The sequence below is a fragment of the Electrona antarctica genome (assembly GCF_951216825.1).
Source record: "Electrona antarctica genome assembly, chromosome: 4".
In the NCBI taxonomy this organism is placed as follows: domain Eukaryota; kingdom Metazoa; phylum Chordata; class Actinopteri; order Myctophiformes; family Myctophidae; genus Electrona; species Electrona antarctica.
The window spans coordinates 47,341,254-47,363,171 of NC_136809.1; the positions used below are offsets into that span (position 1 = coordinate 47,341,254).

Sequence of the window (21,918 nt, forward strand, 5' to 3'; positions counted from 1 at the left end):
TATAGTAAAAGTTTGTCTCTCTTAGGAGACTGTTGAGTGAGTGGGAAGTCTTTTGATAGACAATAGAGAGAGCTGGACATGATGCTGCAGTGGAGGAGGAAAGCTGCCTTATTTTGAAACACTACAGTTTATCATTGTAATTGCCCTTGTTAATTGTATTATTATGCCATATGTCATGTAAGTACAGTGCCATCAGTCATCAAAGAAAAGAGGAGATTTATGTTCCGTTTATGTTTTTATTTTCGGGATGGGTGAGAGCGGGGGGTCACAGCTTGTAGAACTATGAAAAAGAGCATTTAGTGTAAGAATATAAAACCATTCCTATTGGAGTCCACCAACATAGTGTGTCCATAATATTACTTACCTATTATAGGCCTACTCATTGTGAATGAAACAATTACATTATCTGGTACATGACATCACAGATAGTCTAGGTTTTTTGGACTCTATTGGGAGAATCCCAAGATTGCAGTCTCTAAGCACTTTCAACCTGGTGTCCATGTTTTGGGCAACATTTTCCAAATCCCCCAAAATTCAAAGAATATATATAAAAATGCCATTGTTAAAAATGTAGCTAAAATCTCACGAGGTGTCGCATTGTGTCCTGTTGAGAGCAAATTATTTGGGCATAAGTGGCTTTTTTATGATCTAGAAACGTGAGGTGACATAATAAATATTATTTTCTTCATAAATAATAATAATACAAAACTACTTCCTGTGAAAAATTCACTGGCCATTTCCATTATCCATAATCTAGACTAGGCCAATACTTGTTATCAGCCATGTTTTTTCTTGATTGCATCAAGACATTTGAATTCTGTCACTTTGAGAATATCATTATGAACGCACCTTATTCTGTTTACCTGCCTTATTATGTAAACAGTGCAGTCATGTGGAATCTGGGTTCAACGGTCTATTTACTTTTGTCTTTAAATATTAAATAGACTTTAATCTGGTATCCTTAATACTGTCAATGGTGAGGCAGTCAAACTATTATTCTCCCATGTACATCACATTTTAAGTAGTGAGATGTCTCTCAAATCATGTCATGATGAAATCATGCACATTCTGTATTTACACGCTGATCAGTGCCGTCTTGAACAATCCTATTTCTGAATGTTGCTCACATTTTATTGTCTCTACCCCACAACATTTTTGAAAAGCAACACACAGGTTATTGTTGAGCAAAGATACAGGAAATGCACCGGCTGAAGCACAAAAGCCCACATTGCTCCTTATTGTTCATTGCAAGTGACACAATACTTTATACTGAAGTGACATGGCCACACTGGTTACCATTGTATACTCTTCAAAACTAATACTGTGGCTTTTGCGTAGGTTGTTTTTTAATTACCCAAAATAATTTCTAGCATTTCGTGCTATCTGTCGGAAACCAAGTGCAAATTTAATCTGGACTAGTATATAACCTCTGTCGCAGGCAACGACCAATAGGTTATTATAACCACGAATGTTGACAGTTTCCATCCTGTTAATCTAGAGGTCATCCGACTCAGGGATCTCCACAGGCTCCAGGGATAGAGTGGGTAGAATAAGAGTTTTTCCATCAGATATCCATCCCATGGCTGTCCGGTTGAAGGTGGGCCGCTTCGAACCTGGGTCCTGGAGTTCTGGGTACTGAGGGGGACTCAGGTCCACCTCGGGGAGTTTGAATGTGATTCCTCGAGGAGCTTTGTCAAAACCACCAAATGGGGTGGCAACCCTGAAAATGACATGACACGTGTGAATGCAGTCATCACACATACACATACACACACGCACACAGCCACACACACACACACACACACACACACACACACACACACACACACACGCACACACACACACACACACACACACACTCATGCACAGTTTGCACACACGCACGCACGCACACACACGTGCACGCACGCACACACGCAGGCACGCACCTGTGGTTTTACTGTGCATATGACAATAAATATCTTGTATCTAAGTTTAACTACATGAACCCTAGCAACCCATGTCATAATAGGCGAACATCAAGCCCACAAGCTCACAAAAAGTTGTGACACTTCTAGATTGTCTATTTTCGGCGAAGAGATTGGTGTAGGGAAGGGAACAAAGGAGGGGCTGGCTGGGGGGGCAGCCTGGCTGGGGGGGCCAGCCTGGCTGGGGGGGCACAGACAACTAAAGTATAGGGTTCAAGTGGTTTAAACAAAGTAACAAAATAGTCTCACCTGTTAAAGCATTTATAGTCCGGAAGCTCAGCTTTAGGCTCAGGCTCAGCCATTCCAACATTCAGAGTTTCAGCCAGGGCAGGGTCACTTATGATAGCCTGCTCCCATGGGGAGTAGATCTTGGTCACACTGTTCAGCTTCTCAGCAGACGCATCTTGAAAAGACAAATTGGGCATATTAACAAGGTGAGCACTCAGGGGGGGGGGGGGGGGGGGGGGGTTGAGTTTCTCAATTCTCAGTTGCGAATGTAGGTCGCACATTACTATGACAACTTGCAAAACATGTCCGTCCGTCAGTCAGTTGTGTCACGCCTCCATATATGAAGATCACGACACTGACCTAATCAAACCCTGGATAGCCATACATGGAGAAGACTGGATCATCACCTAGATCTGCATATATAATGGAGCCGGCCAGCAACTCTACATCTGACCTCAAACGAGTCAAACCTCAAACCCTTAGATCTCTATATATTCTAACATTCCATATGTTGATCCTCCCCACCCGTCCTTCCTCTTCGATGTCTCTCTTTTGACTCATACCTGTCCATTCAACAGCCCTAAAAAAATTAAGGCCTGGCCCTACCTGGGCCCTCATCAAACTCTGTACACTCAAGACACTGCCCCCGCTGCAACCCTTAGATCTCCATATATGGAGTTGACCGGCTGTTCTGATATTCCATATGTTGATCTGACCTCATCAAACCCTGTACACTCAAGACACACTCCATATATGGCCAGTACAGAATTCATTCCATATGTTGAGCCCAGCAGTCTGCCGTCACCCAGGCGGATGCGTGCATGCGACCTCGCCCTAAAGCCCTCAGGGTGTCTTACTGGTATAGTATACAGAGCAAAATGATCGCCTTGTAAATATGGTCAATAGGGAGGTATTTCAAAATATCAAACAGCATAACCTGACAGTATTACCTAATGGTGGGAAACTTAGGAAACTATTATGAACAGCAACTGGAGAACAGTTAACAGACAGGCTAATGTGTCCATCATTACTATCTGATGTCTTAAAATAGAGCATACTCTAAGTGTGTGCTCATCATAGGATGTGTAAGGGGACTCAGCAAGAACATCTCCTGAGATTCCCTAGTGACTATAGTAGTTCACTCTGAACAGGATGGAAAGCAGATGCTTTTCAACTATTTATTTGAATGTTTGACAAGCCATACACTTTTGCTAGCATGAAAAAGTAGTCGGAAAATGCTTTGTACCATCCTAGTGAAATGTCATGCTGCCATGAGCTAATATAAGTTCTTATGACTGTTTGACACCTGCTATTTATTATTAACATGAGAGCATTATATAACCTGTAGCTTTTATTTAAGTGGACATTGCAAGGCAGAGCAGAACACGAAATGTTTAATCACTGTAGAATACTATAATTAGTAATACGTAATAAATGAGTATAATACATTAATACACTTAAAGCTAAATATCTTTTACACGTTATATAGCATACGTACCTGAGGCACTACCATCTGGATTAGTGTTCCCAGAGGCTGGTGTGTTGGGGGGTGTTTTTCCATCATCCTCCTTATTTTCGACATTTTCTGCATTCTCAGTTAATACACAATTCTGCAAAACAGGTGTGGGGCTCTTAAACATGTGCTTCACAATAATTTTCTTAAATGTGAGTCACTGAGTCAAATAATGCATCCTTTGTTTGTAATTATCCCCTTTCTCTATTGTATGCATACATTTGCACATGCATGTATCCACCATGACGCACGCACGCACGCACGCACGCACGCACGCACGCACGCACGCACGCACGCACGCACACACACACACACACACACACACACACTCCTTCATAGACTGATAAGCAAGAGAGGAAGTATGTAGCAAAGTGCCTGGACAGCCTCTCACTGAGTATAAGAGTGTGAGGGCAATGGGCATTAGGCAGGTCTCCTCGACTCCTCCTATCTTATGATGTGTTCTAACACTTTTTCCAAGAGCACAATTTTCCAACGATTTATATGTAATATGGGGAAAATATTCCATGCAGTCAACACACCTGCAAATCTAAAATAAATACAATAAATGTTAATGTCAATAGGTGACATTAGATAGTATTCAATATTAGGATATTTAAACATCCAAACATACTATACAACCAAACATGGCTTACATTGAGCTGTGTATTTGCCTCATTTTGGATACTTTCAAATGTGTATTTCTCAGATCTTCTCTGGCGCATTTTGAAAAGACGGGAACCTCTGTTGGATAGCAACGACAACTCCTCAAGCATGATGTCTTTTGGAGTACTGAGCTTCTTTCCCAGATCCATTACGGCGTCCCCTGGCAGACAAAAGGGGTAAAGAATAATATACTTCATAGTTTTAGATAAAGATCCTTCTTCCTCCAGTGTGTTATGAAAAGATCCTTTGGGTGCACCAAAGAAAGAGGTATTATTTGCACAATACATAGCTGTAGTAAACCTTTTCGTAACAGCACCATGGAATTATACAGTATATGACAACATTATCCAGCAGTGGCAAAAACCAAAATTGTTTTTTGTTTGGTTTTAGTTTTTAGAGACAGGGGAACCAAAGGCATGTACAGTAGAGGGGATCGACAATGACAGAGACAGACAGTGGTGTAAAGTTTTGTGGTATTTGTACTTTACTTGAGTATTTCCAATACTTTTACTTCTACTCCACTACATCTTGGATACAAATATTGTACTTTTACTCTACACTTATTTGAAAACTTTAGTTACTTTTTAGATTTTGTTTTTACAAAACATACCACTTCAGCCCTACATTTCGGCCATTCCAAAATAACCGATTTACAAGCTCGCGATGTGACGCATTGTGAGCTTGTAGATCGGTTATTTTCAACAGATGTTTCAACATTTGAAAACTTGAAATGGGACATTCTGCACAATGAGTACTTTCTACTTTTGGTACCTTAAAGTACATCTTGATACCAATATTTTTGTACTTTTACTGAAGTACATTTTGAATTCTGGCCTTTTACTTGTAACGAAGTAGTTCTACATAGTTCTGCAGTATTAATGCTTTCACCTTTTCCACCACTGGAGACAGATATGAACTCGGGTCCTCGTGGCTTACAAGGGGCACCTGGCCTGTGTGGTGGTGGACAGTAACTACTGTAAGTACATTTGCTTGAGTACTGTACTTAATTCAATCTTTTGAGTATTTTTGGAGGATGAAAATAGCAGGTCTAAAAGCTCAGTACTCACTAAAGTACAAATTTGATAGAGAAACCTCCATTTAATTGAGTAATATTTGACTAAAGGAGTACAGATACTCAAGTACTGGGGTTGAGTACTTGAGTATGTGGACCAACTGGCTGAGTCACCACACACTCCCAAACCAAAATCATTAGATTCACGTTCAATATTCATAAAGTTAAGAATATAAAGAAAAGTGAAATCCTAAAATGAATATATGGGTTGAATATTGGAATGAAAAGAAAAAGGAAAAAAAATAAAAAGAAGGAAAATAGGAGTTCTGTCAAAGTGGTCTTATAGTGTCTTCACACTGCTAGCAGCTTCAAAATATCCTAATATCCTTGATCTTCTGGATATGAGATTGAAATAAGCGTCTACACCGTTCTTTGGTGCATCACTATTGGATGACCAATATTTCTCAAACAACTATAGACAGAATGTACCACCACAGCTGTCACAGACCGTCACAATATCCAACAGCTACACAGTTGGCCCGCACGCCTTTCTTTCTGTCTGCTACCCTCTCCCCCGCTGACCCGCCCACCCAGAAATAGCCTTTTGAAAAGGACAACTACAAAGGATTAGTCGCCATAGGTTGTAAATCAACCTATTAGCTTATTTATGGCAAGTGCCAGTGAATATAGCCCTGACATTTTGCACCAAGATCAAAATGGATGCGTCCCAGCGGCATTGTGCTTCTGTTTATTGTTGCACACGGGAGCTCTAGGTCATATCATCGGTGTCGGGGTGGAAACCTTGTATGTCCAAAACGTTGCTTTTCAGGAGAAAGAAAAATTGTTCCGAAATTGTAAAAGCCCTAATCTCAGTGGTGGAAAAACACTCACATTTGTTACTTAAGTAAAAGTATCAATAATGCAATGTAGAACTACTCCGTTACAAGTAAAAGTACGGAATTCAAAATGTGCTTGAGTAAAAGTACAAGAGTATCGACAAATATGCTTAAAGTACCAAAAGCAGAAAGTACTCACAATGCAGAATGTCCCATTTCAAAAATTGCATTTTGAAAATAGCAGATCTACAAGCTCACAATGCATCGCATCACAATGCGTCGCGATCTGCTTGTAGATCTGCTATTTTCAAATGGCTGAAATGTACATAGGGCTGAAGTGGTTAGTGTATAATAGTGTCATAATAAAGAAAATCTACAAAGTAACTAGTAGTTAAAGTTTTAAAATAAATGTAGTGGAGTAAAAGCACAATATTTGCCTCTGAGATGTAGTGGAGTAGAAGTAAAAGTACTGGAAATTGGAATTAATCATGTAAAGTACAAATATCTCAAAATTGTACTTAAGTACAGTACTTAAGTAAATGTACTTAGTTACTTTCCACCACTGAAAAGCGCTAATCTACAAACGCACAATGCATTGCGATGTGACACGTCGTAGATCACCTATTTTCACTACTCATGCTTGACACTCTTGTATGGTGAAGTAGGGCATTAAATGACAACAACAACAACAACAACAAATACATTAAAAGTTGACATTTGGACATACAAGGTTTCTGCCCAACAGTGGCGATATGTTCTGTTTATTGTTCCATGTCAGAGCTCTAAGGTCATACATTGGTACCTTGTTGGACTTCTCTGCAAATAGCTGCGGCATGCATCTTCCTCTCTCCGGTCGGCATTGTACAAAATTGTGACATTGTGGCTTTTGGAAAGGTGGCAGAACACAGGCGTACTGGAAACAAATGAAGGACACAGTATAGTACAGTGACTGTCTAACATGAACTTGAGGGATTCTTCAGGGTTGTAGTTTACTCCCAATGAATGTTTATTCAGGTGTCAGTGCCTTAATTTTATCCTTGTAGCCAAATTAAATGTAGTAGTAAATACAGCACACTGAATGTTAGAAATGTTCTTACATTGTTTGTTTGTTTGTTTGTTTGTTTGCTTGTTTGTTTGCTTGTTAGTTTTGTATGGAATACCACAACAGTCAGCACTGGGATATGCTATTTTCCTAGGAGTTTTTGTTGACTATTTATTATTTCAGAGACAAACATTCTTTGTGAATAAAGGATAAAAATTTGTTCCAGCTGTTCAAAATAAATAAATAGATATAAAATATAATATCTAGATATAGATATAAAACGTTCTTTTACAATGCTGAATTTGAGTTTAGGCGATACTGATACATATACTGTACCGGTAGACACATTGATTACTGTCTACCTCTCAAGACAACAATCTGGTACAGTATAATATATATAATAATCACATTTTAACATTTTAAGTGATCATTTGCACAGTGAATCACTGTCAGTGATCATAAATGACCACGTTAAAACTAAATAAACTGCCTCCATTGAGCATAAGAAAACTAATCTAATCCAATCATTTGAATAAGGATGCAAATTGCAAAACACTTATTGTTTTACATAGCCTTTAAATGCATAATGCATTTTCTGTTTGAAAGAGGGAATTTATCCTAACAAAGAACCTTCAATTCAAAACAGTAATAATCATGAATGTGCAGCATACAGTAATTTCAATTAAACTCTATTCTTAGTCTAACGGATGAGTTGCATCGCCGCGACACTCCCCGTTGTGAGCTTGTAGATTAGCTATTTTTGCCAAACGTTCCCTCCAAAATAGGGGTGCTGGAGTTCAAGTGGTTATAATGGCCCTGAAAGTTACACATATATATATATATATATATATATATATATATATATATACGTGTATAATGTATATAGATATTTTTATTGATATTCTATTCTTCAAAATGTAAGGTGCATGAGGCTAGACCTTACCTGTGATGGAGTCCCTAGTATGTAACCTGTATCCTTGAGGGGAGGCAAGGAGGGCTCAGGGGTCAACCTAGGTAGTATGATCTTCCCTGCTCTTCACACTGCCAGACACTAAAGCCAAACTGTGAGAGTGTGTGTCTCTGTGCCCGTTGTCAGAGGAATGTAGCTTACATCAATAGGCTAAATTTAACCTGCCAAACACTCAACGCCACTCACAAACGCCAATGGACAACGATAGCTATACTGAGAGAAGGAACAACACCCAGGTCCAAAGGCACTCTGGAAGGCTCTAGGGAAGCCCTCCAGGAACACATTCATTTACCTAACCTTTTAAATCCTCAAAGAGGACACGCCCCGGCCCCCTTGTGTCATCTTTATTTTGCTGATATGAGCACGCAGAGAGGTTCCACGTTCACAGTGGGCATAACCTCATCTTGTGTTTGTCTCGTCTATTCAGTTACGTTGCGTTAATGTACCCACGATTACCGACTTAAGGACATCCCTCCCTACAGTGCTTTAATTCTGACAGTTCGAAGATCATTGCCCCAAGCAAGTTGCATCATTAACCAAAACCATATCACTTTATTCTATAATGCAGGTGTCTTCAATATGTTTCAGGCCAAAGTAAAGATCCCTTAGCTGAGAGAGAGATGAAGCAGGGTGGGACCCCTACTACTGTACATAGTGTATAAAATCGAAATCTATGAAAGGTTTTTCATAGATTCCATAGCTTTATACTTATTTGACAAAGTTATACTTTTGACTCTGTACTTGGTCTGCTCCTTCAGATGAAGGTGAAATATAAGCATTTAAGCATTTTATACTATTGTAGGGTATTTATTTGTTTTATTTCACTCTGTTTATAAAGTGCAATACAATAATATTTCATATAATCATTTTCAAACTGTCCACCTCTATGTTTCAGTTGTGCCTGGTGATTTGGAAAAATGGTCATGCTTCTCACTTTTACTTTGACCTGTCGTCTAAAATGTAGACTCTAAATAATAATAATAATAATAAAGTAACAAACACTGAAAAGACACACTGTGTGCCATCATGAATAGTGTATCTCACATGTTATCCATTGAATAACTAACCATTTTTAAAACCTTAAACTTTTGTGAATCATGTGTGCATAGCTTCAGAGTCACTTCAAGAGTATAGATAATTTCTGCGGAGAGTGTGGAACGTATACAAAAGCGCTGTATACAAAAGAGTTGTTGGTTCTGTGCAATTATCTGTCAACAGAAGGTGCCAAAAATAACCTACAGTACTACAAGTGAAACACAGCACTATACAATTATATATAACTTAGTCCCAATGCAGTACGATTATCTATATGCAATAATGTATACTAGTACAGTGCAAATTCATGATAAGCAACATCTATGGCTACCACTGCAGGAGAATTTCAGGTGAATAAAATATACAATATTGTTATATAGTAGTAAAATATTAGTCATATGTCAAATATTTAAGAATCACCTCCAAAACATTTTTAAGAAATCAGTCTACCAAACATTCTGCACATATCTTGCAACCTCTGCATACATTCAGTTCACCTTCGACTAAATCACACATCTGTTCCTCTTGATTAAGATTTGGCATGCACATTATCTTTATATATACATATATCTTTATATATACATATTTCCCTAAAGCTAACACATTTCGACATAAAGTATAGGTCCAAAAATAGACATGATACACACAAGACTGGGAAAAATAAATGTAGATATTAGATAGGCCTATACATATAGCTACCGGTATACATACTTCATGCAGAGCGATAAGCTATAGTTGCTATTTTAAAAAAAATGGTGACAAATTGTGACAAATCTTTCAATGTATATGTTACAGTACAAGTGAGAAAAACGGAACAGGGGGGTGGAGGAGGGGTTGAGGTCGGGCCCCCCAGAGGCATACGAAATGCTCCTCCATCTATCCATCTATCTATCTATCCATCTATCCATCTATCCATCTATCTATCCATCTATCCATCTATAGATATCTGGACACACGGGTGTGTGTCTTGCAACGACGGGTTGCGCGCACATGTGTGTGTGTGTGGGTGGGTCACAGTGTGAGAGAGAGAGAGAGAGAGAGAGAGATGACGTATGCGAGTCCGAGGAATACACAGACCCCCCTCAGGGAATGCTTCTTAGACCACCTGCCTAATAATAACATTAATTTTGTGCCCATCCCAACTTCCCAAGCTCATCCGTTAACTCCCCCCCCCTCATCCACACAAATTCACGCGCACACACACACACACACACACACAATTTGGCTTTTCAAATTAACAATCACAATGTGGATTGGACATTAAAAAAGAGAATTACTATTCATAAACCTATTACATAAACCTAACAAACCTAATAATGCCAATGATGCAGTCCACATCAACACCAGTAGGATCCTATATAAAGCAGCTGCATGTTTAAATCTTGCAGGGTTAACATAGTTTACGTGGCCATTCCTAATACATACTGTATGTGTCACTTACTTTCATATAAATTGTGTATCCTACCGTATATTTGACTTTATCTGTTGTCACTATACACTCTTTGAGCAAGGGAGCTATAGTACTTTGTACTAGTACTTTGTACTAGAACCATGTCCCATTATCATTATGTCGAATGTGTACCTTATTAACAGACGTGAGAGGCTGGGCTGGCCTAAAGGGAGGCCCATACAAAGCTGGTTTCTCTGATGAAAAGGTAATGCTTATAGATGGCTTCTGAAAAGCCGGGGCTGACCCATATGGCCCTCTGCCAACAGCGGGTACATCCAGTGACACCCTGCGTTTCCACTCAGGTGGAGGCTCTGGCAGAGATCTCCGCTGGCTAGCAGCTTTGACATTAGAGGCAATGGAAGACTGGAGGCTCTGGAATGCAAAGGCACCATCAACTGAACCAATAGGGCTGCTGCACGCTGCCTCCCAGGGCGAAGGGGGCTTGAAGGTATTTTCCTGCCAAGATGTTTGCCGCTGTGTAGGCGGTGCAAGTGATGGCTGGAATCCAGGTGTGCTTACAGGGGACATGGATGCTTGAGAGGACACAGAATGCAGCCTTCTGGGCAGGCTCAGGGAATAGCTCCTGTCATATCCCTGAAAGAAATCCACATGCTATATGATTGATGAGACACTAATGTTGCAGCCTTTGCTGCCACCATCTGGTATCACAAAATGCTACGAATACTATATTTGTGTTTTTTGTGTGAAAGATTTTCAATGGCTTAAAAACGTTCATAATTAATTCATTAACTTTAAAGACACCTGCCAGAAGTGTATTTGGCAGGTGTATATACAGAAAATGTATTTGTTGCAATTCACAATGTGTAAACCACTTAATCAATTTCCATATTTCATAAATGGTTTGTAGCTTAGTGTATGCCCTAAATAGTGTGCATTATCATATTGATGCTAATGACAATGAATATAAACTCGATATCAAAATGTACCTGTTCAGCTTTTGAGAAACTTAAGATTGTAAATAGTACAATATAGTGAAAGAAATATATCGAAACCATTTCTGTACCAAATCATTTTTTAGTTTTTGCTTAAACCAGCAACAGTAAAAAAAAAAACGATTGGTCATTTCATCGTCTACTCAGGCTTATAACACCCCAGACAGTTTTTAAGTTACTTGATTCAATAATTAGATATTTGATATTCATTTCAACTCCCCCCCCCCCCCCCCCCCCTTCCTATACAAACCCATTATAACTTCAACCTCCATTTTAACCATGATAGATTCATCGAAAACACCCCAACCTTTTGTCAGGTGACTGATACTGCCCTCCCAATAGGTGAGGGGGGCCGTGGTTTTTCATTCAATGTTTTCATTTATTTATTTTTAATAATTTGTTTTGATTCTTTAGTCTCCAATCTTCATGTGACCACCGCGCTCAGACTGTAGGTGCGCCACCCGATTTACAATATATCAGGATCAAGGAGATGGGTCGCACACATCAAGACATCAAGTGGTTCAAACTGGACACTGATGAAGGCTGGATAGCCGAAACGTTTGTCATATATGGTTTGAAATAAAACTTTTTGAACCACAGTCTTGATGTGTGCGACCCATCTCCTTGATCCTGATTCTTTAGTCTCCTTCAGCGTTGTCGTCCTCCTCATTCTTTTCCAAAACAATTATTAAAAATAAATGAAAACAGTAAATGAAAAATCACGGCCCCTCACGTATTGGGAGTCACCAGAAAAAAAGGTTGGGTGTTTTCGATGTATCTATCATGTTTAAAATGGAGTTAGAAGTTACGATGGGTTTGTATAGGAAGCTAAAATGAATATCAAATAATTAAATACTGAATCGAGCAACTTAAAAACTAGCTGAGGTGTTTACATAAGCTTGAGTAGACGATCAAATGACCAAAAGTTTTTTTGAAAGTGGAATATCCCTTTAAATTCTTATGGCGGGCAACACAAACATTTTTAAATATTGTATGTGCAACATCATTATTCAGATGATTTCACATGGTTCCTATTGTAAAAGCAAGCTTTCACACAGTGGCCTGGTGGGCATGCTAGGATAGACTCTCATCGCTCCAATTAATCAGAAAGAATAAGAGAGTTGGAATTGTGTTTGCCTTCAACAATATTTACAATATCTTTAGGATAATCCACCAAATCCTGGGAATGATGTTTGTTGCTATTGCAGAAGGCATGGGGGAGTCTACAAGCAAATATGGCAATGTATTAGTCGTGCAATAAGAATGAATGAGTGAGTGCTGTGTAGAAATGAGTGAATGAGACCACAGTAGAGAAAGATACAAAGGTGCATGCAGAAAAGAGGAAACGCACAAGTCAGAATAAAGGATATATTTAATAGCTTGTGCAGTGTACAAGAAGTGCAATAGACAAAGATCAGTCAGAAAGACAGACTGGAGGATAGTAAGGCAAAATCAGATTTTTCTCTTGGATTCATTTTGTGTTGCTATTTACACCATCAATTGAACACCTGTTTTTAAATTATGGTTTGGAACTTTGGATGTATGTCGTCAGTTGAATTTACTCACAATTAAAATGACTGACCATGACTGACAATTAAGAGAAAACAAATCCACATAAACATTGCATTTAAAGTTTGTTATTGTTTTTCATTATATGTATTGTGTCTTATACAGTATGCTGTGATCAGGGCGTCCTTGAAAAAGAGAGCTTGCTCTTAATGGGCTTCCCTGAATAAATAAAGGAAAAAGAAAGAAAGAAAGTAGTGAGAGTCTATGCATAAGACCACAAACGCTACTTATCTGAGTTGTTTTGATACCATAAAAGTTTGGAATGAGACAATGTTATGCATCTAAAAAGAAGTGCATATATCCCCAATCACACTTATTTAAATGAAAAATGCAATTTAACATTGTCCTCAAATCAGAAATATGGAAATTATTACTTTTAGGAAATATCCTACAATCAGAGGCCAGAATAAAAATAAATGTATGTATGAACTTGATTATTACCAAGAATAATGTATGTAGTCATTGAAATCACAAATTAAGACGCTATATCTGAATTATAAAAATTTAAGTAAAATAGTCTAAATTATTTGCAGTTTTAGGTAGAGATCCAACACCTGGACAAGTCTCTCTACCAAGACAAATCTTGAAATAAACGATAGCACTTCCTGAGTATGCCTCACATTTTCTTGTTGAACATTATTGCATCTCCCTAGTAATGCTAATAATAAGCACTTAACTGCAGTCCCCCAGGGGTCTACTGTCTACAGTAGGCCCCTCCTGTTTTCTCTCTACAACTCAAACTCTTTGGTGAAAATAATTGATCTACAAACTCACAACGCATTGTGAGCTTGTAGATCTGCTATTTTTGCCAAATGTTCGCCCCCCCAGAATAGGGATGCTAGGGTTCATGTGGTTAAAGTAGGAGATTAAAAGTGCAGATTTGATTTCTGTAACTTGAAAACATGTGTTTCCGCCTTCTTCCTTTGATACTTACATCCATAACATTCCCCTTGCTAATCTCTAGCTAGATGAAACTGTCTCCATACACAGTTGAATTAAACCATAACATACTTTCACATTCATTTTCTTTCTGTGGTCTAGACATTCCGAGTTACTCAGGCCAAATAAAATAAATTTACGTTAGGCCTATATACTTATATATAATTCTCAACATAATTCTGGAAGAGTGACCTAATGTACAGTTGGACAGTGAAAAACCCTGAACTCATTAAACTGTAGAATATTTTTTCTCAATTTATTTCCATCCATGCCATCAGCAGTCATCTCATTATTGCATTATCAAAGTGTGATCATGCAACAACTACAGCAGGAAAACAGGCTTCCACTGTTTGGCTACTACTACTGCTGGCTTTTTAGCAGAGAATTTTGGCCGAGGAGCCATTTGACGCGCACCTCTAGCAATTAGGGATGCAGGAGTAAAAGATGCTAAGCTGTCCTCAAAAGATAGGGGACTTGCTGCTTGACTTTTGCTTATGTGATGAGCAGCCGATGGCATTTCACCAAGTTGCTTGTCAACTAAGAGAGACTCAGCAGATTTTGCATGTTGGAGGGTAGAAGAATATTGGGAACTTAACTGACCAGAGAACTTTGTTGATGCTTTTGCCTGGCTATGAACAGAACTATGTTTAGGGGTTGGAGTAACCTTAGATATTGGTGCTGGAGATGATTTGGGGCTGGGAACTTTGTCCGCAGCAAGTGCATCATATTTAAAAAGGGAGGAGTCCAGCTGGTATGGCTGATGTCTCATCACATCTAAAGTGTCGATGTGCTTTGGGGGAGCTTTTGGCTTCTGTTTGATCTCTTTGGGCTTAATTGTGGGACTTGTGGAAGGGAGCTGTTTAGCTGCTGATGGAGGGTAGAAAGGGGCAAGCATGGGATTGTAGGATAAAGGCGGTGGTGCACGTACATTGGAGGAATATCTCCAAGAATTAGGGAGTGAGGGGTTTGGGGATGAGGATTGAACTGGCCTTATGTTAGCCTGCACTGTGTCAGCATCCACAACAAACCTCTCCATACGGGATTGTCTCTTTGCAAACAACTGTACACCTTTTCCCTTCAGAGGTGGCCCATCAACAGCCCCACTAATACCTCTGTCAGAGGCCTGACCCTTTGGAGACACAGATGCAGGCTTTAACGAGTGGACGTGTGAGTTCCCTAGTTGCGGTGGGCCAGAGGAACCCGAGTTAACAGATGATTTAATCCTTGAGGGTGAGGATGGGTGACGTGAGCTGTAGGTTGAACTGAGGACCTCAATACTCACAGGTGATCGAGCTGGCTGTGGACTCCTGTTAGTCATAGTTGGTTGAGGTTGAGACTGGGGAGGGGAGTCGACCGGTGCCCAGTGGTTGGCCATCAGGTGGGGATGAGTGTGAGGCACCGCAGGATTGGGGGAAGGTGGTGAAAGTGGACTTCTTGCTGGGTGACAGGGCTCAGGAGGAGGACTCTTCTTCAACCAAGGAGGACAGTTTGGGTTGATGGTAGGCTTTGGGGCGACCGGAGGGGGGTTCTTTAGTTTGACAGTCCTGGGTTGCATGAAATTACAAGCCTCAGCACCTAAACTAAACAAATCTTCCTCTGGCTCAATATAAGACCTCCTGTCGCCTTTGTTTTGTAGGTAAGGATCTGAGACTTTGACTTTATTAGTGCCTCGCCGCTTTGACTCTGGTAAGTTACCTCTCTTGACAGCTGGCATAGATATGCGCTCATCTCTTGAGGCTATAATATCTCCAGTTGGGGACCAGACCTGTGGACTTGTATTAATGGGCACAGGTACTTTGAACTTTAGTTCAGGCTTCTTTGTCACCGGGCCAGCAACGCCACCGGAAGGTTGGACAGGGGCAGATGCACGAGTTTGAAATCCCAGGAAGGGCTTGGCAGTTCTATTTGGCACCAGGGGTCTTGGCACATTGGACAAGTGGTTCATCTGTTGAATATCCTCTTGGTATTGAAAGCTTTGCTTGATACTTTCATCTGTGTAGTTGTGACTGGTTGACTTGGTGGATTGCACGTACAGTTCTGTGTCATAAGCATTCTCTAAATCTACATATTCAGGCATAATCCCGTCCACAGGTAAACCCTTACGTCTTATCTCCTCATGCTCTAATGCAATTTCATCCATCCTTTGACGACGCTTGGCAAACATCATCACACCTTTTCCTGTTGTCTCTGTCAGTCCCTCCATTTCTTCACGATCTTCCCAGTTCAAATAAAAATCTCGGGGATGAACAGAGCGCTCCTCCTCTGGCTCAGAATCACTAGTTGCCACAAAGTTCAACCCGACTGATCTGACTTCCTCAGTGTCGTCTTCCTCTGATTGGTCTTCGCTGTCGAGACTGCGCGTTCCGTAGCTAACAAGTGTAAACTTCTTGACCCTCTGACGGCGTTTGTTGAACAGCAAGGCTCCTTTATTTTGAGGGTTTGGTGCATCAGTCAGAGTCAGAGCAATGCGCTTACATTTAGACTTGGTCTCTTTGATGTGTTTCTCTGATTCACTTATGATGTGACCTAAGTGAGGAGAGAGAGAGAGAGAGAGAGAGAGAGAGAGAGAGAGAGAGAGAGAGAGAGAGAGAGAGAGAGAGAGAGAGAGAGAGAGAGAGAGAGAGAGAGAGGGAGAGGGAGAGGGAGAGGGAGAGAGAGAGAGAGAGAGAGAGAGAGAGAGGGAGAGGGAGAGAATACTTAATAATAATCAGCTCTAGAATCATCAGAACATTGATCATCTTCTAGAACACATTGAACTAGTGATACAGATTATATAAATGTGTGTCCTTCAATGTTCTCATGTAGTTAATGTAGTTAGTTAGTGTTTTCTTCTAACCCAGATATTATAATAATTTCCACATATGCACGGCAGTTTATGGTGAACCAACTCAATGTGAACCAACAGAAAATGGCTACCATGTATATATATATATATATATATATATATATGGCACAGAACATCTGAGGTGCTGTATTAGTCAAGGCAAAGATCATTTAGACCTGTTATTGTCCCTTCAGTGCTGGATGGTATACATGTTATAATTATTATTATTGTTATAATAATGATCATTATTATTATTATTATTAACATTATTATTAGATGTTTCCATGTTATTGTTATTAAATAATAATAATAATAATAATAATATAGAAACATTTTAAATGGTTCTTATATAAGTGAACTATTAAAGTAAAATACCATTTTGAAAGTATACTTGCTGATGCAAGCACACTAATAAAAGCATCATATTTACTTACAGCTAACTAAAGGGGGTTCCATGAGGCAAGTGAACAGCTAACTTTCCATTGCAGTCGAGTCTTAGGGGTGGAACAGGGATCGGGTGACAGACCAGGGGGACACATGCTGGTGTCTGTCAAATGCATTTCTGCCAGCCTCATCATAGGCATGGTCATATTTTATTCTTGTCCCACTGACTATATGAAAGCTTATGGGGGAAGTCACCCAGTAACTCCACTGCAAACAGACCCCATATTATGGTATGAAAATAACCAGCACCCACAGTCCTTTGCACTAATTATTATTACTATATCCTATAATAATCTTCTAATTTGCCAGCTTATAAATTGCATTACTGTAGAGGAGACATTAAATACTTAACATAAAGCTATGTTGTGCCAGAATTACTATATTTTGGGTATCTGCAAATACATTATTCAGCATGCATACAAATCAGACAATAACTGGACAATGAAAAACTACAGCTGTCATTGAGTAGTAGCACACAGCATTCTGGCTACAGAAGTGTGTGCTCCAATTGAACAAATTAGGTTAGAGGATATAACTACTTACGTGCTCGTCTCGCCCTGTGCCTCTCAGGTCTGCACAGATCTGTGTCAGACTCCGAGTTCCACTTCTGTGCCTGCTCAGCACCCTCGCTTGACATTCCAGAGGAGATAGGAGCAGGAGGTGCTTCGCTGCACCCTCCTTCCTCTGGAGAGTCAAGCGTCCAGTTCTCCTTGGCCCTCGCCCCAGTCCAGCAAGGGCTGCTGTCACCCTGACAATGTTCTGAGGTCAGGGTCAAGGCCGGGGTCATGTCACCACGGCCATCAGCGGAGGGAGACGAGGCAGACTGTGTGTGTGACACCCGGACTGGCTCTTGGTCAGAACGTGCAGAGTGCGAGGACAGTGCCGTTGTTGTGGTGTTGAAGTCAGGATACTCCATGTTATGAATGTTATCCATTTCATGGTAAGAATCACCCTCCTGACTCCCACCTTGTTCAGAAAGAGCCTGCTGCTCTGATATAGACACCCGACTTTGTGACTGAAGACATTTTGGGGACTCTGGATAACTTTCTGGGATATCAGTGACCTGGGGGTCGGCGGAATAATCTGTATCACTCTCACTTTCCCTATGGTGTGATTGCACTGGGGACTCTGTCACACACAATTCTTTGGAGCTATCTGAATCTGAGCAAGTGAGCAGGTGACCATTGTTCTCTGGGTCTTCTGCCTCACGTTCCATCTCCAAATGACTCCAATACTCGATGGGCTGTCACAAGGTCCTGGATGCTTCATAAATAACCTTTATTGAGACAAAGACAAATGAGTTAACACACTGCACACATTCTTTAGACTAGAGTAGACCACTGTTTCCCGAACAGTGGGTCGGGACATTCCCAAAAAAGCTAAAGTTTTCATGAATGAATACCAAATTAGTAATTTCAAATAAGTAATTCCATGAATTAGAAAACAAATATTTAACAAGTAGCGAAAATAGCAGATCTACAAGCTCACACCGCGGCACGAAACTTTTCACTAAGTTGGGTCCGGGCCGGGGGAATGTATCATTTCTCTTTTGGGTCACAGGCTAAAAGGTTTGGGAACCACTGCTTTAGACTAACTCACCCTAAAGTCTGATTTTGTCCGAGACCAGTGTCATGTACTGAAAATAGCAGATTTACAAGCTCATAAGGCGCTGTGGCGGGTTGTGAGATTTTAGATCCACTATTTTCAGCACGACACCCACACGCAACTAAGTATAACCCCAACTATAAAAAGATACGCGTTAGTCCCAGATTTAACGATTTTTCAGGACTCAATCATAAACATGACACTTTTAGCAAAATAACTGCAAAATTACAAAGGCATGCTGAATAGCTTGTTTTAGTGTGCTGACAGAGGCCTCATACAAAGGCACCATACAAAGGTTATACAAACACAGAAGCATTTGTAGCTACTGTGTTATTGATTGAATAAATTCCTGTCCCCAATAGGAAGTGTAGCAGGCTGTCTTGGCAAATTCAGCTGAAATGCCATCACTCTAAATGGAATGGTATGCAGCATCACCAAGGCATCCAGCATTCACATCTAACAGCATAACAAAAACAATTTGGTGGCTCTTTTCCACACTGCTATATATGTAAAGTGCTCTTCTGTTCTCCTCAATCCCTCCTATGACTATCGATTTGAGTCAACATTTCCATTTAAGTACTACATTTGAGATTATGGACTATGCTTTATCAATAGTTGAGCTATATGATCTCTTACTGCTTCACTCCCTTTCTTTGACTTTAATTCCTCAATTACATCCTAGGCCTGTCTTCTAGCTGTTAACTCAAACATAGATTTACAGCTATAATCTGTAGGCTATATAATCTGATATGTAGTTATCTAGAATCCTTGTCAAGGGGAGTTAGATGCGTAGATGCGTCTTGCAGCTTGTGGAAAACTACAGCATGCAAAGACACAGACAAAGGTTTTGTCTCTTTCAAATATATATTTGGGTTTGGACCGTCACATAATGATACTGTAGAGAGCTATGTTACTTAAGGAGCACAATCCTTACCTGTATACTAGTAGTGAGCGATTTGGAGGAAAAAGGGCACTAAAATCTCAAGCCTAATATTCACCCACATGTGAAATTCCAATATCTACCAGGTGATGGAGCCATATATTAGCATTACAGACTGACATCATTTCTTAAATTCAGTTTGTTACAGTTAAATCCCACATTTAGGGAGAGACATGACTTTTCAACCAATTAAATGCCAGAATAACCCCAGCCACAGAACCAAGTTTTTGTTCATATTTGCCAACATCAATATTTTAAGGTGGGGCAATAAACGTTCCATATTCTGTAACATCATTGGGAACTAAACATATGTCTATTGCAAAACAAAACCAGGGAATATTCATGTAAAGATTATATTCCCCCTGGCCAGCCGGGGCGCCTGATGGAGGGGAAAGGAACTGGTTGGAATAACGTGTTCCTTCCACGCGCTACGTCCAACCATGGAAACTCCCCCTTGTCAGGTGTAAAGGAGCAACTTGGACACTCAGGCATGAAGGAAGCATGAGTTCAAGTCCGTTGCTCTCCCCATGTCCCCCATATATGGGGACTAGGTTGGCGGAGGGTGTGTAGAGCCCAGGATCACATTAGATAATTGACACAGGGGTGAAAAATGGGTTACAAAATCGTGGGATAAAAAAAATATATATATATATTAAAACAAAAAAAAAAAACTCATATTCTGGTGCACAAAGTTTAGGCCAATTCAAAAGCGGCTATTGTTGTTTATGTATCATTTCAAGATAAATAATCCCTATTAAAAGTTTTAATGCGTGCATTAAAGGACAATTAACTTTAGTTTTTTTCAACCAAGGTTCATGTTTTAGGTTGTTATTATTTACTTTAGTCCTATTAGACCCCAGGAAATTACATCTGGCCACAAAATATCACAGGATCTACTGAATCCGTTCACATCATGGCATAACTCATGCCATGGTGATGAGGCAGTGGCTCTTTTCCATGCCAAGGACCCCCAAATTAATATGTATTTGGCCGCAGACCCCATCTGAAAATGCTTTTTGTGCCAGGGACCCCCAGAAGAGAATATTTGTGTTCAAAATTAAAATCAGACCTGTATGAACTGAGCGGTGCAGGCTCTGTGTGTGTGTGTGTGTGTGTGTGTGTGTGTGTGTGTGTGTGTGTGTGTGTGTGTGTGTGTGTGTGTGTGTGTGTGTGTGTGTGCGTGTGTGTGTGTGTGTGTGTGTGTGTGTGTGTGTGTGTGTGTGTGTGTGTGTGTGTGTGTTAGGCTGCTCAACAGTGACACTTGGTGATCAACCAACGCTATTGCCGTACTCATACATACATGGGGACGGACGGACATAGTTGGTAGTTGGAGCGTTTAGGCTTGTGGATATGCTATTTTGGATTAGCCAGCATATAAATGGATGAAGTGGTTAATAATGATTGTGATGCTACATGATTGTGAAGTGATTGTGGTGGCATCACTAAGTACTCAAATGTTTTACTTATAAGTAAAAGTATCAATACTGTAATTTAGAACTACTCCGTTACAAGTCCAGAATTCAAAATGTAATTGAGTAAAAATACAAAAGCATTGGCATCAAAGTGTACTTAAAGTATCAAAAGTAAAAGTACTCGTTATGCAGAATGTTTAATTTCAAGCTTTCATATAAAAATCCTTTGAAAATAGCAGATAGTCGCATCATGACGCATTGTGATCTTGTAGATTGTCTATTTTCAAATGGCCGAAAATCTGAATCCCCCCGCCCCCTTTCTGTATATGTTTCCTTTCCCTTGTTACCAACATATGTGACTATGTTTAGAGTACCAGTAGTGGCGTTGTTGTGCCAGAAACAGAGAGAGATAGTGTTGCACTGTTGCCTGCTTTTACATAGAGAGAGAGAGAGAGAGAGAGAGAGAGAGAGAGAGAGAGAGAGAGAGAGAGAGAGAGAGAGAGAGAGAGGCAGGGG

General features: G+C 40.1%; 2 protein-coding genes across 4 annotated transcripts; both read right to left on the reverse strand.

The window, feature by feature from the left end:
* Positions 1-1,418: 1,418 nt before the first annotated feature.
* Positions 1,419-8,454, reverse strand: myoz2b (myozenin 2b). Of its 3 annotated transcripts, XM_079498156.1 has the most exons (6): positions 8,205-8,454; positions 7,022-7,132; positions 4,362-4,531; positions 3,694-3,805; positions 2,217-2,370; positions 1,419-1,720 (listed from the first exon to the last, which is right to left on the reverse strand). In XM_079498156.1, the coding sequence occupies exons 2-6, from the start codon at positions 7,095-7,097 to the stop codon at positions 1,495-1,497; spliced, it is 738 nt and encodes a 245-aa protein (XP_079354282.1). In that variant the 5' UTR covers positions 7,098-7,132; positions 8,205-8,454; the 3' UTR covers positions 1,419-1,494. The 3 variants fall into 3 exon arrangements, with proteins under 3 accessions (XP_079354282.1, XP_079354283.1, XP_079354284.1); XM_079498157.1 differs by lacking the exon at positions 7,022-7,132; XM_079498158.1 differs by lacking the exon at positions 8,205-8,454 and having other exon boundaries at positions 7,014-7,115.
* Positions 8,455-10,495: 2,041 nt separating this feature from the next.
* synpo2b (synaptopodin 2b) lies at positions 10,496-18,661 on the reverse strand (the record flags this gene model as incomplete). The annotated part of the gene is made up of 3 exons (XM_079498457.1): positions 10,496-11,310; positions 15,460-16,703; positions 17,989-18,661. The coding sequence occupies 3 exons, from the start codon at positions 18,659-18,661 to the stop codon at positions 10,810-10,812; spliced, it is 2,418 nt and encodes an 805-aa protein (XP_079354583.1). The 3' UTR covers positions 10,496-10,809.
* Between the last annotated feature and the right edge of the window lie 3,257 nt (positions 18,662-21,918).

Excerpts from the sequence above, each read along its gene's own strand:
- myoz2b (XM_079498156.1), bottom strand. The coding sequence starts at position 7,097 with ATGTCACAATTTTGTACAATGCCGACCGGAGAGAGGAAGATGCATGCC. Across the intron at positions 4,532-7,021 it reads TTGCAGAGAAGTCCAACAAG|GGGACGCCGTAATGGATCTG; the intron begins GTACCAATGTAT and ends TTTGTCTGCCAG. Across the intron at positions 3,806-4,361 it reads AGGCAAATACACAGCTCAAT|AATTGTGTATTAACTGAGAA; the intron begins GTAAGCCATGTT and ends CCTGTTTTGCAG.